Source organism: Strix uralensis, chromosome 15, assembly GCF_047716275.1.
Source record: "Strix uralensis isolate ZFMK-TIS-50842 chromosome 15, bStrUra1, whole genome shotgun sequence".
NCBI lineage: Eukaryota > Metazoa > Chordata > Aves > Strigiformes > Strigidae > Strix > Strix uralensis.
Genome location: NC_133986.1, coordinates 14,855,716 through 14,876,648, shown reverse-complemented (window position 1 = coordinate 14,876,648; position 20,933 = coordinate 14,855,716). Strand labels below are relative to the sequence as shown.

The following is a 20,933-nucleotide window of genomic DNA, read 5'->3' as shown; positions in this document are numbered from 1 at the left end:
TCGTCATGGCAGAAAGCTAAGGCTTCCCACTCCTTATGCACAAAGCCTGCATGGTGTCTCTTTGTCATCTCCATTGCTAGCCATTACGAACTAGTTGCCCAGCTGCAACAGAGGTATTGGCTGGGTTTTTATTGATGCCTATGGCTTAGATCCTTTGTTGCCTTACTGAAAAGAACCATTAACAAGAGGTAAAATAAGGAAGTCATTACAAACCAAGATGAATAGTGAAGGTAAATGCAAGACTACCTACTCCAAAGCCTGAAGGATTTTAAAGGAAAGTGTAGTCATGGTTCTGTTCAGAACATCTGTCCACAAACTAGTCTGCTTAACAAAAAAAAAAAAAAAAGGAAAATATTCTAATCAGTCTCCTTTTAATGAGTTTGAAGAACCGATCGTTCTTAATTCAACCGTAAATCTTAATCCATGTTACTGAAAGGGTCTTTGATTTTATATCCTTTCCTATCTCTCTCTGTTATTTTCTCTTTTCTGCAACTCTGAAATACTATTTATTGGTACAGACTCACCCTGACTGGCTTCTTTTTATGATTAGAAGTCAGCACTCATAGCTTTCTTTAAAAACTAAGAGGGAAAAGAAAAAAAAAGCCAGCGTCATCTCTACTTAAAATTACTTCCTTTTCCATTACCACTTTCAGCAATTACCATACTTTGTGTCTCTCTTTTTGTGTGTGTGAGAAAAATCAATTGTAATTACATGAGTATGTCTCAATTAGCTGTCCTTTTTTGGGATGAAAGTCTTCATCTGATTAATTGGACTTCTCTGTCCTAATGCCTTCTCCAATTCCCTAGGTCCTAGGTGCCTTACCTTTTTCATACATTTTGTGGCAAGTCCTTCATTTTGACTAGTTCATACAAGACAGAAATCCTTCTAGCAGACAAGTGGTAAAACTGTGCCAGAAATTAGATCCAAGTGTGTTATTTCATGTTTAAAGGAGCTTGAAGGGAAGATGAACCAAAGGGGAACTGCACACAGAATTTTTACTCAGAGTAACATCAATATCACTTGCAATACAACTTGCAAAGCCAATACAGTAAAGGTGTAGAGTGTGCTTCTCAACACAATCTGCCACAGCAGCACAGAAGTGCCATGAGCTGGGGGATTCAAACACTTCCACTTCCCTGAGGAACAATTCCTCAATGATCCTCTTCTGAGTACAGGGGAAAAGAAATTTATTACAGCCTTTAAACACATACAATACATTCCTCCTACAAGAGCAGGAAGTCAGGACACACACGACTTCATCCATGACTATTTACTAGGTGAGATCCTGTGACTTGTAACTCACTTCTTCCAGGACACGGGATGAGAGGAGCAATGGTTGCTGAGTAATAAAAAAAGGTGTCTTATGCCTTTTAATAATTTTGCTCAGAACAAATCCAGAAACTAGCTCAAAAATAAATTGCAAACCTATTCTCCCAGCTCTGATTTGCCTTCTCTTTCATTATAATTCCTTCCTCAACCTAGACAGCAGTACAACATCAGGTTTGGATCAGCCTTGAAGTTCACATCACACATTTAAGGCAGCTTCTTACTCATGAGTGATTTAATTTTGGTCTCACACCCTGTGCTATAAAACAAAGATAAAAATCTACTTACCTACCACCACATAATGCTTGGATAAATGCCATTGTAATGATGCTACCTATTATCATTAAAATAAGCAATCATTTCTCCAGAAATTATGAGAGTATATCTTACACTAAATAGTAACCTAATCAACAGAAAGTCCTGGTGAATTAATGGGATCACTTGCAAAATATAGTACTGCAGCAGTGACAGAGCATGCACTTAATAAGCAGCCTCTTCTGCCTAATGACTTTTTCACCTATAAAAATAATTCCAGTGTGTGTAAATAAAGTGATTCAACTTGTCATTCTCCCTTAAACTCTTTCTTGACTGCAAAACAACAGTTACTTCAACACGCTTTGCTGCATCCAGCCTCTCCTTGCAGATCTGAAATATTCCAGCATGGCCAAAATGCCAAAGCATCCACTGCTTACAATGAGATATTAAAATAAATGGAAAAAAAAAAAAAAAGGAGGAGGTGGGGGGAGGGAGGGCAGAGGGTGCTAAACCAGTTAAAGATTAACATTTTCTAGGAACTCAGATCATCATCATCCTCATTAATCATATTTTTCTGATCATATCAGACACTGAGTAAGCATGCAACCTGGATCTGAAATCCAAGCTCAATAGCACTAGGGATGCAGGAACATTATTCTAACTCATCCAATTCTCTTTGGCACTACAAGTCAGTTACTCCTGAATCCCTGTTCACCACAACTATTTGCAATACATGATTCCTGAGAAAACAACCAACAGAGGATGACCCATATAGCTTCATTCCCCACGGAGAAGCATATTGACCAGCCTCATAGTCAATAATATATTCTTTAGAGAAATCTGATATTCCATGCACATCGTAACATATCAAGGACTCCATGTTACAGGGGGGTTGATCTGCTTACAGCTTATTATTAATGTCCATTTAATTTTGGTGGTGCTGCTGTTGGCATTGTCTAAATTTAAAACATTAAAATATGCTCCTTAGAGTCTTCCTCCACCTACATGACCCATGTCTGGCATTCCTCCTGTTCTCACTCCTGTCTCACACACCGTACAGCCTATTCAGGCTACAGCATCTAAGCCCAGACTGTGAGTGAATCAGAAGCCATGCTTCCCTTCTGGTTCCCCTTGCCCCCTGCACACATGCTGCTCTTCTCTTTCTCTCCAAGGCTGGTACTGTTGCTATTCAAGCAGTACTTTCGGGGCAGTAATAGTAGAGAGCATTTTTTCCTCTACTCCCTAGGATGCTCTTGCATTAGAGGTTGGTTAAGGTTTTTGAACTAATGCACCTGAAGCAGAAGGTCTATCCTGTAGGAAAAAAGCCCTCACACTATCCAGGGTTTGCTGTGAATAGCTAGATAAATGCTCAGATAGCCTAAGCTTTTCAAATTAAAAGCCCAGTTAACAGGTAAGAGTTCTTGATTTAGGAGAACACTTAAATTGTGCATAGATTTGGTCCTCATAAACCTACCTTCCCAAACCAGCGCCTGCAGTCCCAAACTCGGGGTTAGATTTGGGCAAGCCGGACCCAGCAGCGACGGAAATTTTGCTGTAATTCCAGCTTCCACTGGGTGCCACTATTGCATAACGCAACGTGTGGATTACGCTGCAACAAATTGGCAAAACCGACTTTCAACTTGCACTTCACTCTCCTGAAGTTTTCAAACCATATTGAGAGAGTTATCGCTCATTTTTTAAGTCCTTAAAATGCCACATGATAATCCTTTTAGAGACAGAAATACAAAGAGGATTTAATTCCTCCTAGATCACGACAGCTAAAAGGCTCAAATGCAGAAGTGCTCAGATTCTTTCCTGATTTTGTACTTGAATAAGCCTTTTAGCCCCATGAGTGGATCTGTTCCTCCATGCTGACTGATAATCAACTTAGCACCCTATGCTGACCTATCTTTTTTAACCTCTGAAGGGACAATAACCACCCGGCTCTGAGCAACCTGCTCTAGTTGAACATGTCCCTGCTCACTGCAGGGTGGTTGTACTAGATGACCTATAAAGGTCCCATCCAACCCAAACTATTCTGATTCTAACTTTTTCTGTAATCTTGCTGAAGAAGGAAGCAACTCCCTGTAGCATGATGTAATGGATTTCAGTATGCATCGAGGGACTATGATGGTCACTGCTTATGTTGCATTATATTGGTAAAAACTCTGCCCATAGCATTTGTTTCTCTCCTAAACAGCTTGGTTTATGTGCAGATTCTTCATGATGACATTTTGACCCGTTTATTTCTATTTTGGGCCTAATCCAAAGCCCACCGGTTTGACTGAACATTTCTTTCTAACTTCTGCTGTGTCTCCATAATGCCACACTTGGGTGTCTTTACAAGAGTTCTAATGTCTTCTTGTCTGTCTTTGTTTAAAAGAGGGCTTATCTGGAGCTCAAAAATTGGGCATTACTGGAATGAATACTTCAGAAGATTGCATTTGAAAGGGAAGCCAAATTTTGCTCTTATGTACATCCCATGAACCCTTGTTGACACTCAAAGGGGAATCAAAAACATCTATCGGTGAAGTTGATCTTTTCTATTACATGTGCCATCAAATTCTATGATGTCCTTACAGGGCATTTAGAAAAATGAAATACTGCTAATAGTTGGCTATGTTTTAAGGGACAATAGTGGATAACTGACCCTGCACAAGAATTAGCAAATCACACAAGGAGTTTCCCCAAGAAACAAGGTCTTTAAGAAAAAAACCTCTTACAGGGGGTTACTGTAAAACATGTATGAAAAAAGACAAATACTAAAGCTTTAGTAATTTTGTTAGTATCTTAAAAGTGTAAAATTATTTTCTTGTGATTGAAACTAACAGTTTATTTCAGATAAGAATGTTTGTACTCAGTAATATGAAAATAAAATCTAGAAGTTACATACAATGTATAAAGGGGGCATACATACAAACCTAGTACAGCAGGATTCTCAGTATTAGGAGACCATGGCAAAGGTCTGAGAGAAGTCCAGAGAGATGATACCAGTAACTCTTCCCTTGCCCATTAATGTAGTCACTCCATCATAGAAGGCCACTAGATTGGTCAGGCAAGACTTGCCCTTGGTGAAGCCAAGACATTAAAGAACCTTTCCCTCACCTTCTTTGTGAGAACAAAGTGACAAAGATGGGCTCTTATAAAAACTGGAAAGACTTCTACCTTCTTAATTTCACCTGCTGGTCCCATAGGGATTCCTTCTGCAAGACCTCATCTCAGCTGAAGATCCTTATCAGATCAAACTTTTACTTGAAGTCTAAAAGCTAGTGGAGTGTTCATTTTCCAGAACCAGCTATGCACAGCAGGGCCTAAGAGACAATCTTGAGGACTCCAAATTAAAGATAACACTAAACACCCAAATCAAGTTTCCAGATCAGGTTTATATCAGCCCTGATTAATCTGTGGACTTTACCTACCTACCAAAACGCAAGCTGGGGGGGGGGGGGGGGGGGGGAAGCCTACCATTCTATCACATGCAGCAAAGTATCTCTAAAAATTGAGACTGATTTTGCCTATCAGTATGCCCTGATCCATACAAAAGCTTGCTCATCCATTCCCAGGGACTGCAGATAAACAAGCTGAAAACCCTCTGAAAAGGAAAAACACTAGACAATACTTGCAAGGGAAGGAACAGTCAGCGAAAGAGCTGTTGTCTGGGAACTTAATAAGAAGTAAGATACAGTAAACATATGAGCAATGCTTTTAGATGGTTAGTTTTTCAAAAACAGGATTATTATCTTAAACGGATGAGACTGTTTTTCCAACAGCTCTTTAAATGTTTTCAAAGATGCTTTATGAAACATGAAAGTTTTAGTATAAATCAGGCAGAGTGCCAGATCTAAATGGTTTCCTGCAAACAAGCCTAAGCAAAAAAACCAGACTGACACACAAACATGCCTCTACATCACCTGCTATTAATTATTATTTAACCTTCACTTTTTTAAGAAATAGAGAGGCTCATACATATCATGGGTGAGCTTCAGCTAAGCCACATGGCAGCTTTTAGCTCGTTACAAACATGAGATAAGAAAAAGCTTGTACAATTAATTTCCTTTGTTTTTGTTAGGAGCACATGCAGGATACTTTACCTGAGTAATTCAACACTTCCAGCCCTGACTTCAAAGGCACATTACAAGGAAAGGATACCGGCTTTCAGCTAATTAGTCAATTAGCTTACACTGGGTTTGATTTCCTCTGTTTCTTTTTTACAGCTAGCTCAGGGAAAAGACTCAGCTCCAGTAAGAGTCAACATTTGGCTCATGTGACTGAGTCAGAATATACCAATAGCAACAGGAAAACCCTGAGATAGTTTTGTGTTTATAAAATGCTCTTTAGGTGGGACAGTTAAACTGCTCAGCACTCATCTAAACCAAGCAAATCTACTGGTAGGAAGTTTAATAGTGGCCAGTACTAGAACTGGTTGAAGCTGTTATAAAAAAGTTTCCTGTATGTACTTTTCCCTGTTTTGTAAAGCATTTTCTCACGTTGTTGCAGTGATAGGTACTGGAGAGGAAGAAAGAGATAAAGGTTTTGAACTATGTATTTTAACCATAATTTTGGCAAACATTGGGTGAAACCAAACAAAACACACAAGCAACTGTATATGTATAAATGAGATTTTTAAAAACACAAATTTGTGAATTTCCCTCTCAGTAACAACATTCAGGGCTTGCGTATTTTAGGAGCACTGCCGAGACCCAATTTGCAAAGTTTTCTTAGTACCTGCAGCTAGAAAAGATTCCCAGCTTACACCTGCACTGGACCGGTGTCACAGCAGGACTCTTACAGCCTCACAGCATAAGCAAGTGTGAACACTGGTAAGTGCTGTGACGGAAGAGGCTTGTTAAACCCATGTTGAACCCAAGGAAGGGCAGTAACACTCAGGGGAGTACAAGAATTACAAAAGTGGTTTTGGAAAAGAGCCAAGGACTAAGTTAAGCATAAGTTGAGGTTTATGTATTTTGCTCGTTTGAACTACTACAAAAAACCAAGCCCAAGGAAGTGGTCAAGCTGAGAAGCTAACTCAGAATATGGATGCTCTTCTGAGGAAAAACAATTTTCTGCAGTTCTCTCAGGTCCTGACTCTGCCCCCCAGTAGATGACCAATATTCATTACCAGATCAAAGTAAGCCAGTCACTTTGTCTAGCAGCTTCCATCATATTATCCTCAGGTGTGCTTAGGATCAGCTCATTTATGGATGAGTTAAAAACTCCAGCAGATGGAACATAGTTATTCATTTCCAACTGGCATGCCCCAAAGAAAAGAAATATAAATCACCTGGAACCAGGAGAAATATTTTATATTTTATTTTTGAGGTGTTTGGTCATTCAGTACTTCTGTAAGTGTAGCTTTATATTAGTAAGGAATTCCATAGCTGCAGTTAGATGAACAAAGAAAGGAATTTCTCCTTTTGTTTTTTTTAATGTGTATCTGTGAGAGTTCAGTCCTTCAAAATTAAATGCGTGTAAAAATTTTGAAAGTCAATGTTATGGAAGCAAGAATAGATATACAAGAAACCATATAGAGCACTAGAAAATTCCAAGACTCATAGTTAATTCAGGCAGGAAAATAAATGTTGCAGAAGCCTTAGAAGGGAAAATAATGCTAGCACTGAATTCTCAGGGTCCAAAGGCACTTAAATCCCCATTGGTAACCAAATCTATGTAGATATGCCTTTCTTCCTGCAGAGGTCTCTGAAATCAGTGGGGTTTTAGGCAAGCTCAAAAGTCAGCCAAACAAGAAATGGAGGCTCTGAGCAGTAAAGTCTGGACTTTTCTAATGAGTCACAAAAATCATCATCAACAATACTGAGTCACAATGTCTGCAGCAGGATGGGTCAGTTAGACTGACATATCTAATTTCAGCAGAGATTTTGTGAGGGGGGAGCTATCCAATGCATCTGTCTCATTTAATAAGTATTTTCACCCCTATCTCTCCTCACACTTTATTGCAGCTACAGCTATTCAATGCATACAACATAAGCACATTCCGTATGTGTGTTTACATATGGATACAAATGCAGATATGCAATGCAACATTTTCTTGCTGAGTGAGAAGAAAATAATTATGAAAGCTACTCATCTGATAGGTCTTTCCATAAGGCCGTGTCTTTCCAGTTTCTTTTCTGCCCCTATCAGGGACAAGAGGAATATTTGAGGTCCAAAATAGCTCTCTCCCTGCACTCTTTTTAAATGCTTCAATTGATTCTCATTAATCTCTGCCTTCAGTTTAGGAGCTGAGTAAGCTTCTTCTTTCATCTTAAAATTAAATTTGCTTGATAGATTATTATTATTATTATTAGGCAGGGAAAACCCACCTGTCATTTGATGTGTTGGCTTCTGTTCCTTCAGACGTCATTTGTGGATCATTTGCTGCCCTAATCATTGTCATCACTTTAAGCAATATTTTAAGTCATTACAGAAGAATCATCATCTGGTGATTTCCAAATTATTTTTCATTTATAAAATTCTCTTAACATCCTGACTTTTGAAACATAAATCTAGAGCTATTTGGAGTGCTTTAAATAAAATACTTAGTGAAATATAAAATCAATAGATAGCATAAAATACCAATATAACTGACTGCAAAAACCATGTGTAAATTATATGGGAGCCAAACAAGTGCAGAGTGGTAACCTGGCACCAGCTCAGGTTTTCAAAACGAAGTTGGAGGGAATGGCATTATTCTACAGGCACTGCTCCAGTTTGATCTTGCACGTTGAAGTGTACACCTCGGTAACCTGGCATAGTCTGAGGACTTTCCTTTTCGTCTTTCAAAATAAAACTTACCTAAATTACAACAGAGCAGTGGCAAGATTTACTCTCAGTATATTATTGATAATACCTGAATGCCACTGCAATGCCTTCTCCGGATCAGGTCTTACTGAAACATGACATAACCCAAATAAAACAGGTCTCCTTTGACTGTTATGAAATTTCTGTGTGTGGACACGTTATCACAGATCCATGCTTAAGCAATATACCACTTTAAGCACAGGACAAAGGGAAGCAAAGCCTAAATCTGTGGGTGACATGGAAGGACTCACACTAAAGGCAAAAGACTTAAAGTGTTCATTGTTGGGCTAGAGGACAGCTTGCGTTTTTGTTACCAATGTATAGATAATGTATCAATTTATAGGCTGCCTGCTGTGCCTCCACTGAAAAGACAGATGCAGTTTATCAAAAAGCTCTTGTACCTCTTTGATCTGACTCTGAAAGTTTTGCTTTGTTCCACAGCACTACGCGTTTAGTGATTGCCAAATGAATATTTACTCTGTGAAATTTATTGCAGTCTGAGACACAATCATGAACAGACCAACAGACATGCATCTCTGTTGACATTTTTAACAGGTAGTGGTTTTCTTGTTTTTAAATGAAATTACACACGTGCTCAAGGCTAAGCGCATGAGTATATGTTTGCAGAGTCTGGGCTAGGCCTGATATCTAAATGTGGATCCACTGATAAACAACAGAATCTGTATCCTCCAAAAGCAGCTATTCACCAACTCCTTAGCTAAGTCTCACATTGTCCTACTTCACCAGTATTATCAAAATGTTTATCTTTAGTGCTACACTTGCTGGCTCCTTTCTCCCTCTTCTAAAATCTATAATATGATTAAAGTGAAGCAAGGTTTGTAAGGAGAGTTAATATCTTTTATTAGAGCAACTGATACATATCTCCTTAGACCATCAGGGCTACGACGACACAACCACTATAATTTAATTAGCCATTTTAACAGAATTGGAATAATGGCTGTGACCTCAGCCAAAGCATTTTGTGTATACTTTTATCCTACAGAGATCTGGCAATGTCCCATAATCCTGCACTAACATGTCTGTCTTTATTCAATTCCATGTCTCTTGAACAAGTCCATTAAAAAAAAACCTTGCTTTTCTCTTTGCATGATAAAGTGGGTACTACTGTAAAGCAAACAAATTTTAATCTGCTGTGTAACTGGCAGAAGGTTTTCAACAGACCAAATGATACTGCAGAGATTGGCCGCCAGTTGGTTTTTGGCATTTTTTTTGTTGCCGTTGTTGGTTTTCTTCAAGGGTGGGGGGTTTGATTTTTTGTTGTGTTTTTTTAAAATGTGTTTTCATACTGCTTTTCAGTATTCAGAAACACGTCCCTTCCGTGACTTCCAAAGCATTTTGCCCTAGAACTGCAGCCTGTTGCATCTGAAGATAGATTCTGCAACAACCTAAGAAGTCTTGCTACACTTGCCTGGGATTATGCTGAAAGAAGCTGTATTTACTAATTACGTATACATAGCTGTGTAATCAGGAGGTAAAACTTGAAACACCACCTAATATGTATGAAGCCAGCAGTTGAGGAAGGGCAGTTCCTGCACTCTCAGATATGATTTAATGAATCTTGCAGGGGCTTTGACAGAAACATAATTTGCCAAACCCAGCACATTTTTCACTGCCAATTAATTAAACAGCCTTACTGAGAAGAAGTGTCCAGTAAATTAAAGAGCTGCGAGCCTAGAACTTTACATTATCTAATTGTACCACAAACTCAGCTACTGAAATAGATTCGCCTGGTTATCAAAAATGCTATATGAAAAGCAGCTTTGGGAAATGTTGTTCCCCACACTATTCCCTAGGGTTGACTTATATTTCTGTCTCATTGTAGCTTTTCATTCTCCTGTGACCTACACAATTACCCAGTGACAACAGCACCAACTATCAATGACACCAAGTTTCATTGTGCTCTGCACTGCATGTCACAAGTTGCCTGAATAAGTCTTTAAAAGGTTATCCTCCTCTCTCAAAATTCAGAAGAACAGAAATCTCTTTACCCATTCCTGCTTACTGTTCGTAACTTCACAAGTTCGTGACTTCAAAGCCTGTCTAGAAACAGCCATGGAAGATGAGCCAAAACAATGTTCTCGGATAGGAAAAAGTGCTTTATGCAAACCAGAAGAAGAGTTGACTCTCCAAGCCAAAGGGTTGTAAAAGGAACACATCACCTGAACTCTTTCCATCTAAATCATTTTACATGTTCTTAGCACAGAAGCTGGTGTTCTGTGGTTTTAAGCATGCAGAAAGTTTCTACTCTCTTCCCAACCATGAAGCTTCACATTTTTCCTGTAAACAAGCACTACTTTGGGGAACAAACAAGAATGATATTCTCCTTCATAAAACAGTGTTGAGAATGTGTTTTCAACATGACCCAAGAAAATCTCAGAAAGAATTATAACTTTGCATGTTATCTGTTTTTTGTGGGAAAGAGACAAGAGAAGGGCCCCTTAACAACTTATCACCTTCTAATGACTTCTAGAAGTCCTGTATTTTGCTGTTAATATCCAGCCTTGCCCTATCTCACTGGGGAGACGGAATAACATGAAATTTTACTTTCCATGAATTAAAAATAAATTTTGAAAACTATGGTCTTTTTGAAAATATTTTTCTTTAAAAAAAATAAATGTTTAATCTTTTAAACTCTTGAATTCAACTTATTTTAGAATAAAATAGCTATGTAATTTTTCTCATTTTATGGGCCCATCTAATCCCTTGTTCTGAAACTAACTGGGAGCAAAACCACTGAAATAGGCCATAAAAAATTTTCATATATTAACCAGAAAGAAAAAGAAATTTTAACACAAAGCTCTTCTCCAAGGAGTGAGAGAGGCTGAGGCAGACCTCTGCACTTCCTGAGATTTTCCTCATTGCTGGAAGTCCTGTGAATAAGACACTATTTGCCATAATAAAAATCAACATTTCACTACTTCTCAGAAAGCTGCACTTCTTTAAAAAAGCAAACAACCTGCAGACACATGCTTTTAAATGTAGCATCCTATGGGTCTCTCCTTCCTAATCACTGGCAATTTCATCTTTTCTCAGAGACATTACTAATGCTTTGCTTTCCCTGGTATTTTGCATTTGGAATATTCAAATATGAAGACGGCTATATAGTTCATTCAAATCAGGCAAATTTGTGATCTCTTGTATGGTATGAAGTTATTTCCATCATATATCAGGTACTGTGAAAATAAAAACACTCACGATTGTGAAGCATTCACATGCTGTGACAATTAAATCCACGTGCCACCAGCTAACTTTTGTGTTCAGATTTTAGAAGTGATGACTGTACCTCATACCAGGTCATCCAAACTCTTATGGTCAAAGCCCTCTCCATAATTCTCACTTCTGTCTCACCCTACAGCAACATGAACCTTAGTAGTTTTAGCAGCTGAGATTTAAGACAACATATATACTTCATCTGAAACGTAATTAAAGTTACTCCCTGGTTTTGTCTGGGGTTAATGTTTGAAACTGAAAATTCAAAGTGGTTAGAGCTGAATGAAGTGATCAGCTCACATTCACTCAAAAGCTATGAATAAATTGTAGTTGCAGGTTCTTTAATAAACATTTTACTTAATTCCCACCAAAATCTTGTTTTTCATATATATCGACAGACTACATCCCTGTCACGCAGGAATTATTATTGTGTATAAGATAATGGCTGTTCTTAAAAATCAGACTGAGTTCACAGTGAACAATAGATTTTAGGTCAGTCACATTTAAGATCTTTGTGAAAGTCATGGTTTCCCAACCACAAAAATTGTGCACTTTGTTTTTGCTTCCCCTTCTTCACATTCTTTTTCTGAAGGTAAGTAATTTGATAGGATGTGCTTTAAATGAAGGATTAAAAGCAACTTATAACTAGGCAATTTTGCTTAAAGCTCAATGATAAAAGCTGCGTCATTTGTTAAAAATAAGGTTTTATTAATGAAAGTAACAACTGTTGTCACCAGCCTCTCTGGAATACCTTCTCTTAATGAGTTGATTCCAGGTGTCTTGCTTTCTGGAGTAGTTTAAATAGTTTAAGTAAACATAAACTGCACAGTGCTAATATTTAGGCAGCTGCTTGAATGACTATTTGTATAAATCGTTATGTTTTTGTGGCAGTTGAGCCTCGATCTATGTCCCAGCTGAGTTGCAGCTTTTTAATGTAATAATGTTTTACATGCACAGTAAAAATGGCAGTACATTGCACTATCTGTTTGCTGTTTATTTCTGAACTAATTCTGCAGTTCTTTTATTGCAGCAGGAAGTTTGTCTCAGTGAAAAAACCACACAACTGAGCTTCAGCATAGGGCAAAAATTGGAAAGCCATGCCTTCTAGCACCAGTCAACCACAAGCCTTGTATGGACAGACCTGAAGCAGAGAAACTGCCACGGTCTTTAGACTTTAACAAGACTGCACATTGTTCTTCAGCTTCCAGTCACGCTCACCTCCCCCAAACTCCTTTCAGTTCTGTTTTTAGCAACTTTAGCTATTTTCTGTATTATCCATTACCTGTATTCTATATTGTCTCTGCATAAACTCTGGAATGCCTAGACCAAGAATAACCATCCTTTCTGATGCAGTGAGCTTTCTACTAAAACTGAGCATGCTCAAGTGCCACAAGACACAGATGAAAAAGCTCTCTTGGCTACAGGGACAGGCAGCTACAGGAATAACACAAAGGTGGAAAATTCCGATTGCTTTTCCAGGGTCTCTCCACTCCTCTCTGAAGTGGGACTGGTCAGGCAGCTGAGACCAAAGAACAATCTCAAACCTGCTGGTGTCACAGTGGATTATGAAATTAAAGTGTACCAAACAACTGGACATCCATAAGCAGCTTGAAGCACCAGAATTACCACTTGTGGAGCACAGGTTACATAGAACAACATTTATTTACATGCAGTCCTCAGTCACAAAATGAGACTATTTCTTCACTACCTTTCTATTTTAATTGTCTGATTAATTTATTACTGTTGAGTTCCTGGAGCTCTGTAGTTCAATGTACAGCAAAGTAACAGTACCTTTTCAAAAGTCAGTAAAGTATTTGCAAGTGAAATAATAACTATTCTAAAACTGGTGTTTTAATGAACTGATTTTGCATTATTGTACATACAGCCAACTAGGCTCACCTAAAAGAGTAAAAGCTAGTCATTTCAAAAACTACTTGGTCATTGTAACTAATAGAAAGATGATGATAAAAAGTAATAATGGCTTTTTCAAGTGTGCTGGTAAGGGAGTAGTTTAGATATATATTTAAAGATGCGTGACTGGGAAGAACAAGAATTATTTTTTTAAAAAATTGAGGAAAATATTTTTGCTTAAAACAGGTAATATTCTATATCTTTAGAAGCAAGTACTCAATTGTTACTTTCGTTCATTAGTAAATGAGGACAGTATTTCCACACAGCAATTCAAAAAACTCACCCAAGACAAATGGTTTAAACCCAGCATAATGTAATTCACATTAAATTTGCACTAATTATAAAGAAAGCCTAATATTCAAGTATCTTAAAACCCAAGAAAAATGTTAAAATCCTCTACTTGGATTGTCTCCTGTGAACTACTGATTTCCTTGCTTGCTTTCTAAATAAACATCCACATTAACACAAATGTTCTTGTCACCTTCTTGTATTGCTACTGAATTGACAAGATCAAAGAGCATTGGATAAATAAACAATATTCCTAATATATTTAGTAATTAAGCACTACAATTACTGCAGAAAGTATATCACTCCCTTTTAGTTCACCACCCAGACAAATGTTCCATTAGAAATGATAACTCTTGCTGCTTTCTTTTAAGTGGTCTTTTAAACACTTTAATGGTTGTGAAATCTAATTGAAAAATAGAGGGGGGTGGGAGTTGGGGTTGTGTGGTTTCTTTATTTTTTTTTTTAAATCCTGAATTATCTAATCTGAATTGTTTGGAGGCCAAGCTTTTTTTTTTTTTTGAATGAATTTTCTGTCATTAAAAATCAAGTTCAAATTGCACTGATGTTTTAATGCACTAGGTGGCATAATGATATTCACATTAGAACAAATTAAATGCTTCACCACCACCCAGGTACTTAGTTGGATAATAGAAGCCACCCTTTCTGCCAGATAAGAAGTCTTATAGTAATTTCTGTAATTATAAGAATGCTAATATTGTTAAACCTCTTTTGTGTTCTTTGCAAGAGTACTTCAAATTTTGAAAGAAAAAAGCATTCTTATTTCAAGAAGACAATATAAAAAAACTGGAGTTCTGTTCACATCAAAATACTGGTCATCTGATCCACACGGTTTTCATTCATTCTCTCTGGTCAGAATATCTTGTTGCTTCTAAATAGGTGTCCAGGAAGAGTGAAAAGATAGTACAAAGAGTAGTAAAACCTTCTTGTTTACTATATTTCCTCAGCTCTAGAAACTGGCTGTCACCAGCTGATAGATTATTTACAGATGATATAGCATTGTCCTGGCCTGCGTTGTTTAACCTCCTTTAGCACTTGGAGAGACATTAACCTCCTTGCAGAGAAAATTTGTTTCTTTTGATATATGAAATATACCATTCTCCCCCACCAGAAACCCAGGCATGTACTGGACCCACATAACATCCAGATCCTCAGGAATACAATTTTGGGCAAAAGGTTCACAAAGTGATAACCAGCTACTCCTGACATAAATCTGTCTGTTCAGTCAGGTGAGTAGGGTTAATGTCCAGCCCCTCATGTTGTAGACTTAGGCTTTGCCAAGATATGATTTAAGAATTGAAGGCCCAGGTGAAAAATTAACTACTGAAAGCAGTGGTAGGGATTTCAGTTAAAAATCCTTTAAACCCTACTCCAGTCATGACTCTGACAAAGTTTACCCTGAGCAATTTTACTAGTGACCAACATTAAAGTAGATCAAAGACATACGAGCTTGCGAGTTACCACTTTTTCTAGGACTCCTGTTTCTTCAGCTTTGACATGGGCCGTATTAAATGCGTGTTGATGCTGCCAGGAATTGGACCAGGTGAGTTGAATCAATCTTTTCCATTTCTAACTCTATTAATTCCACTATTTTAGTGGACATAATGAAAGATCCTTTTAGACTGATTCTGGTGTCAGTCTGAACCAGCATTATGTCAAAAAAAATTTAAGTCATCTTCATTTACTGTAAGCTCAGAGACTTGCTTTTTGCTGCAGATGTTCTGTCACGGTTTGCTTGAATTCTGGGCAGTAAATTACAAGATACGTCAATGTAAAGTGGCAGTGAAATCATTTATCATTAACTTGAAGAGGCCATTATTCAGCTGTGGAAGATGACTGTTTTATGAAATACAAAGGATGAGATCATGATTTAGTGACCAGGGCATTCATTTTCCAAAACACAGCAGTATGTAGTGAGAGTGAGAAAGGAATGGAGCCTAAGCAGTTGATATAATTTTATCTGGATAATGTTTTGATGTTTGCCATCCCAGTTAAAATTGGCTTTTATGAGACCTGCTGCTGATTAGCAGACACATTTTTCTATTGGCTAGCTGCTATATCTGTCCCGGTTCTTTCTGTGCAATAACAACTCTCACAAGTTACTGCAGTACCACAAGCAGGTGCCTTACCTGAGTGTCAGGAAAGGATTTAAACAGGTATAAAGCTTTCTATCTTTTAAGGGTTATTTGAAATATTGGAGTTTCTAAACAAACACTTCAGAGAGTTCACAAATAATGATTTCCCTAGTTTTTTGATGTAGCTACTAATGTGTTTACCTGTTTTATGAAAACGATCTCCACTTAGAAAGCTTATTTGTGCAGGCAACTGAATAGGGTAATATTGCTGGGACTAATTTTGTAAAGACTGAAGATGTGTTCAGCACAGAAACAGTGAGCATAGTATGGAGCGCAGTATCAAACACCACCAAGTTATCAATCCCTAGAAGAGATTAAAGACAGGACTTCTCTGGTTTATGGCAAAAAACACTGAAGTGCCTACCTTTTCCAGCTGGTGCATCCCTTCCTCTACGCAGCAAATGGATGCCAATGTTCTCAGCGTCTGGGGATAAAGGCACCTGAAACAATCCTGGCGACAGATCTTAAAGAGAGCAACTACACCTCCTTCCTGCAGGGGAAAAGCAAAAATCAGAAAAGCAGCACTGTTTCCCTAGTATTTAACTGAGATTGGGATGGGAGGAAGATTCCTTTAGTAATGTATCCAAATTAGCTATCATCACAACACTAACAAAGAGGATGTTAAATTCACAGAGAGAACGCAAGTTGATTAATGCTGATATACTAAGTGATGAAAAAGTAATATAGCCTCAGCGGGAGGTGTGCTTAACTGATTGACTTTTAGCAATTACAAGCACAATTTAAATTAAATTTGACATTCATGCAAAAACTACAAAGACTTATCAATAGGCAGCAATTGGAGTGACATTTAAGTGATAGTTCAACCATATCTTATTAGTTTAAAACAGATTTTTGTTAGCATATATTTCCTATTTCTCTACGCTTCTGAGCCCCATACAATATTTACTTAATGATAAAATATGAAAGAGAAGGTCATATGGTTGAAGAGCTACTGAAAATAAGATGGAAACAGGTATCAAGTTCTGCACAGTTACAATCCATATCTTCATCCTCTAATACATAAAATTTGCATTCCTATATTTTTTTTTCTTTAACATGGCAACAAAGATTAGAGCATAGATATAGATGCCTTAAATTACGTAAGAGCAGACATATAATGAAGAGGAAAGCATTTACAATATTAATGACAGATGAAAGATCTCAGACTAAAGTATTCAGGTTACAGTAGTAAATTAAAAATAGTCCAAATCATGGACCAAGTATAATATTCACCCTTCTTTTTAAGCCTGTTTCAGTAACCTCTGTATAAAAAATATTTTTAGATTCACAGAAATAATCTTTTTCTCCTCAACCATTTGTGTTATTTGAAAGCTCAACAGGTCATACTAACATTAAACCTCCGGGCTACAATTCAGACTTCACTCATTTTCAGAATTCCACATTTTTATACTAGTTCTGCTGCAATAGAGTATAATAGAGCAAGCAAAGCTATCTGTTAAGTCTAACAAAAATATATATCGATTTCTGAGAAAATTAGAATTGGACAAAATTAACACCTCAATATATTTCAAGCTAGAAGTTTTATATTATGTCTTTGCACATGTATATATAATTTCTGTGAGATCAGTGAAAACAGTAGGCTTACAGAGGTTTGCTAAGAGTAAAATTTATTTCTGGAATTGTAAGAAGCACACATGTATCTGTATGAGTTGTTTTATATCTAGTACTGCTATATATAGCCTACTGCAGAAAGACATTTCTGAGTCTTTAAAATAAAAAAGAGACAGTACACTAACAAAAAAGTTTCAGTCGTATTTTTCCTTCCACAAAAGGATATTGATATTTCACCCAACCAGGTAATTAAAGTATCTATGAAAAATATAGATAAAAGCTATTACAATGTTATCCCCAAACCTAAGGTAACTGGTTTTTGATTGGGGTTTTTTTTTATTTTAGTATCAGTTTGAAAGTCCCTACAGTTCAGTGGAATCAGAGATTATCTGATTCTCTGCTTTAGTCATAATAAGCAGAAGTTTGTGGACAACACTAGTAAAGCTCAAGTGATGTTGGCACCTTTGCTTCAAGCTTTCTTTATGACAAATGGGTGCCCTGCTTTTGCCTCTGATGGACAGGAAGTGATTTATCACTGCATTTGTCAGGAGGAGATCTAAACTGTTTATTTTGTGCCCTGTGTGCCATTACCAAGCTGTAAAATATTGATCATGAGTAATGAACCTAGAGAGCTGTAAGGGAAAGACGGAATAGGTAGGAAATACGGAGCCTGATTCTATGGCTTGTCAAAAACACTCCCCTCACTGGGATCTCAGCATTCCTCAGGGTTTATTCATCTTTTTCAAGATTTGTCCCCTGTATCTTTTGCAATGATGACAAAACTATTCCATCAGACAGGGATACACATAAATTGGTCAAACAGGTAAACAGTACCATCCAGACAAAGAAATATAACACCACTGAGCTTTGCTTGCATTGGAGATTAACTTGCACCTTTCCAAAAATCTCCTGATATGTATAAGCATGCTTTTTTTTTTTTTAATCCTTTGCATACTTTTTGGCATTTCCAGTTTTTGACTAGATAACACATGAAATGATACTCCTACTGGAATTCAAGTTTCATCAGGAACAGGCTTCACATACTCTGTGAAGCAGTATCTGAAAGAGAGGAGAACTTGCTTTACTGTTTGATGACCTACTTCTCTCCTATACTGGATTAACAGTAATTAAATTTCTTGGAGACATCCCTGCGATGCTGTTCAGAAGGGCTAGCAGTAGATAACAAAATCACCTGAAATACAACCACAAAAAGTATGTGAGGGAGATCATGAGTATAAAAAGCCCCACTGTGCATAATGAGTTGAGTGAATAAAGATAGGAGAGAAAAGGTATCCAACTCTAGGGTGTAATATTTTGCAGTTTCAGCCTGAAATGACCCAAAGTGCAGTGAATTCTCATCAAGCCTTTCCTCATGATTGAGGACAACATTTATAATTAGCTGGAAAGATGATCTCCAAGGAAATCTTCATAGTAAATACTTGCTAGAAAAGTAACTGATGTACAAAGAAGGTAAGGCCAAGATGTATTAGAAGCTTCTCAGAGCAAGTGATCTGCTGCACATCCATATGGAACGCAAATAGTCAAGCATTCTCCGAAGAAGGGTGTGATAAGCAGATATGTCTCTTCATTATCTTCATTTTTGCCATCCAGTTCAATACAGTTGGTATTAGACTAATTATATCAATGAAATGGATTTATTTACAAAGACTTTTTTTCTTTATCACTCTATGTCCCAACATTCATTTATTGACACTCTGGAACTGGTTTTTACTGATTCTTCTGGTTGTTACGAATCCAAATCAATTTAGAACCAGTCTACTTCTAGTAATACTAATTTTTGACAGTTGCTAGGTCCAATCAAAATTTCTAATTTCTGGTTTTTAGTGTCTCTTTATGCTCTCGGAACACAAAGGTACATGCTGTCACCAGTGTAGCTGCTTGTAGATGAACACTACATATTATGTTTCAAAACTCACACCTTAACATTGGTTCTTCTATTAGCTCAGAATTGAAGCATTTTTATTATTATTATTTAGGCTTTCTCCATTTCTTATCTTGTCCTTGCTACTACTTATTTGTGTTAAAGATCTTAGTCTTTATAATTCTGACAGCTAGTGAGAATGACTAGCTGGCTGACAGGGTGAGTCAGTAACATGACTTTCACAGCAGATTACAAAGTTACATGCTAAAAAAAACAAAAATATGTATTAGTCGAAGAATGCCTCCAGGTAGAATAAAATTATAGGTGACACTTCAGCATAAGGAGTTAGCATTTCAAAGCCTATTTAAATTTTGGTAAAAATATTATCAGGGGAGGAAGACGACTGAAATCTTTACCAAAATGTAAAGTAAAAAATCAGTTCCTGTAATATCATAGCTTTCCAATATTATTATGGTTTTTTTGTTTGCACGTCCAAGATTTTGGTGTGCTTTAGAGTTGTAATTTATAGCTTGTGACAGGAAAAAAACCTAATAGTGTTCCTCAAGATCACACATTGTCATGGAGAGTAAGACTTCAAGGTTACATGAAAAAAATTGTTCAGTTTTACTTTCACCGTAAACAAATATTCCACTTCTCTGGATAGTTTTTACCAAAGATATTATGACAACTTTCAAGGGAACTTCTGTATCTATAGGAAGTTTTGAGATCTTTGCAAAACTTGAATCCATTCTCAACCTCTTAAAATGAGTGGGCACAGTTCCAGATTTTTAAATTTGGTTTTTTCCCAAATCACCCTGCACTTTCACTGTCATAGATAACTACTCAAGTAACTAAATTCAAAATTCTGGTCTGTTACGATTCCTCTGCCACCTTGCTCACTGATGCAGAAAACTGAGGCAATACAGAGGGTGAAGGATGATGGTGAGTAGGGACAAATGTATTTCACAGTGCACAGAGGAAAGGGACATACAGAACAGGTAATGCAATCACCACTGTAATTTGGCAACTGAACACCACTTAGGGTTCTTTGCATAAGGGAATGCATTTCCTCACTTGTAAACCTGTGACACATCCAGGTTTTAGCAATAAATTAATTTAGTAATTTATGGAAGGTCAGACTTCACTTGTGCTAAATTAAACTGTCATGGAATTCACACAATGATAAAAAGCACAAGACCAATTTTCCTCAATTTGTTAGTTCTATCCACTTCCTCAATACTCAACATTTTAACATTGTTTTTGGATGCCACTGAGTGGAGCTCAAATACCAATTTAGAAAAAATTAAACCTAGGCTGTTGCCAGGATCAACTACACGTTTCTACGTCTACCTCATTTGCAGCCTTCAGAACAGAGTAGTACCTTTTATGGTACAAACATCCATCTAAAGGCAAATCAAAAGTAAAATTAATCAAATGCTACTATTTAACCTCATCTCTGAGCAAGACAAGGGATTGGCACACCAGTCCACAACCAGAAGCTTGGGAAAGGAGGTTT

The 20,933-nt window shown here is 37.2% G+C and overlaps 1 protein-coding gene across 5 annotated transcripts in view; it reads right to left on the bottom strand.

Annotated features, from left to right (window-relative positions):
* Positions 1-20,933, bottom strand: part of INSC (INSC spindle orientation adaptor protein) — a 123,090-nt gene that overhangs the window by 30,624 nt on the left and 71,533 nt on the right. For all 5 annotated transcript variants that reach the window (XM_074885004.1, XM_074885006.1, XM_074885003.1 and 2 more), the window contains one exon: positions 16,328-16,453. In XM_074885004.1, the coding sequence (XP_074741105.1) occupies positions 16,328-16,453 (126 nt within the window). The remainder of the gene's footprint in view (positions 1-16,327; positions 16,454-20,933) is intronic.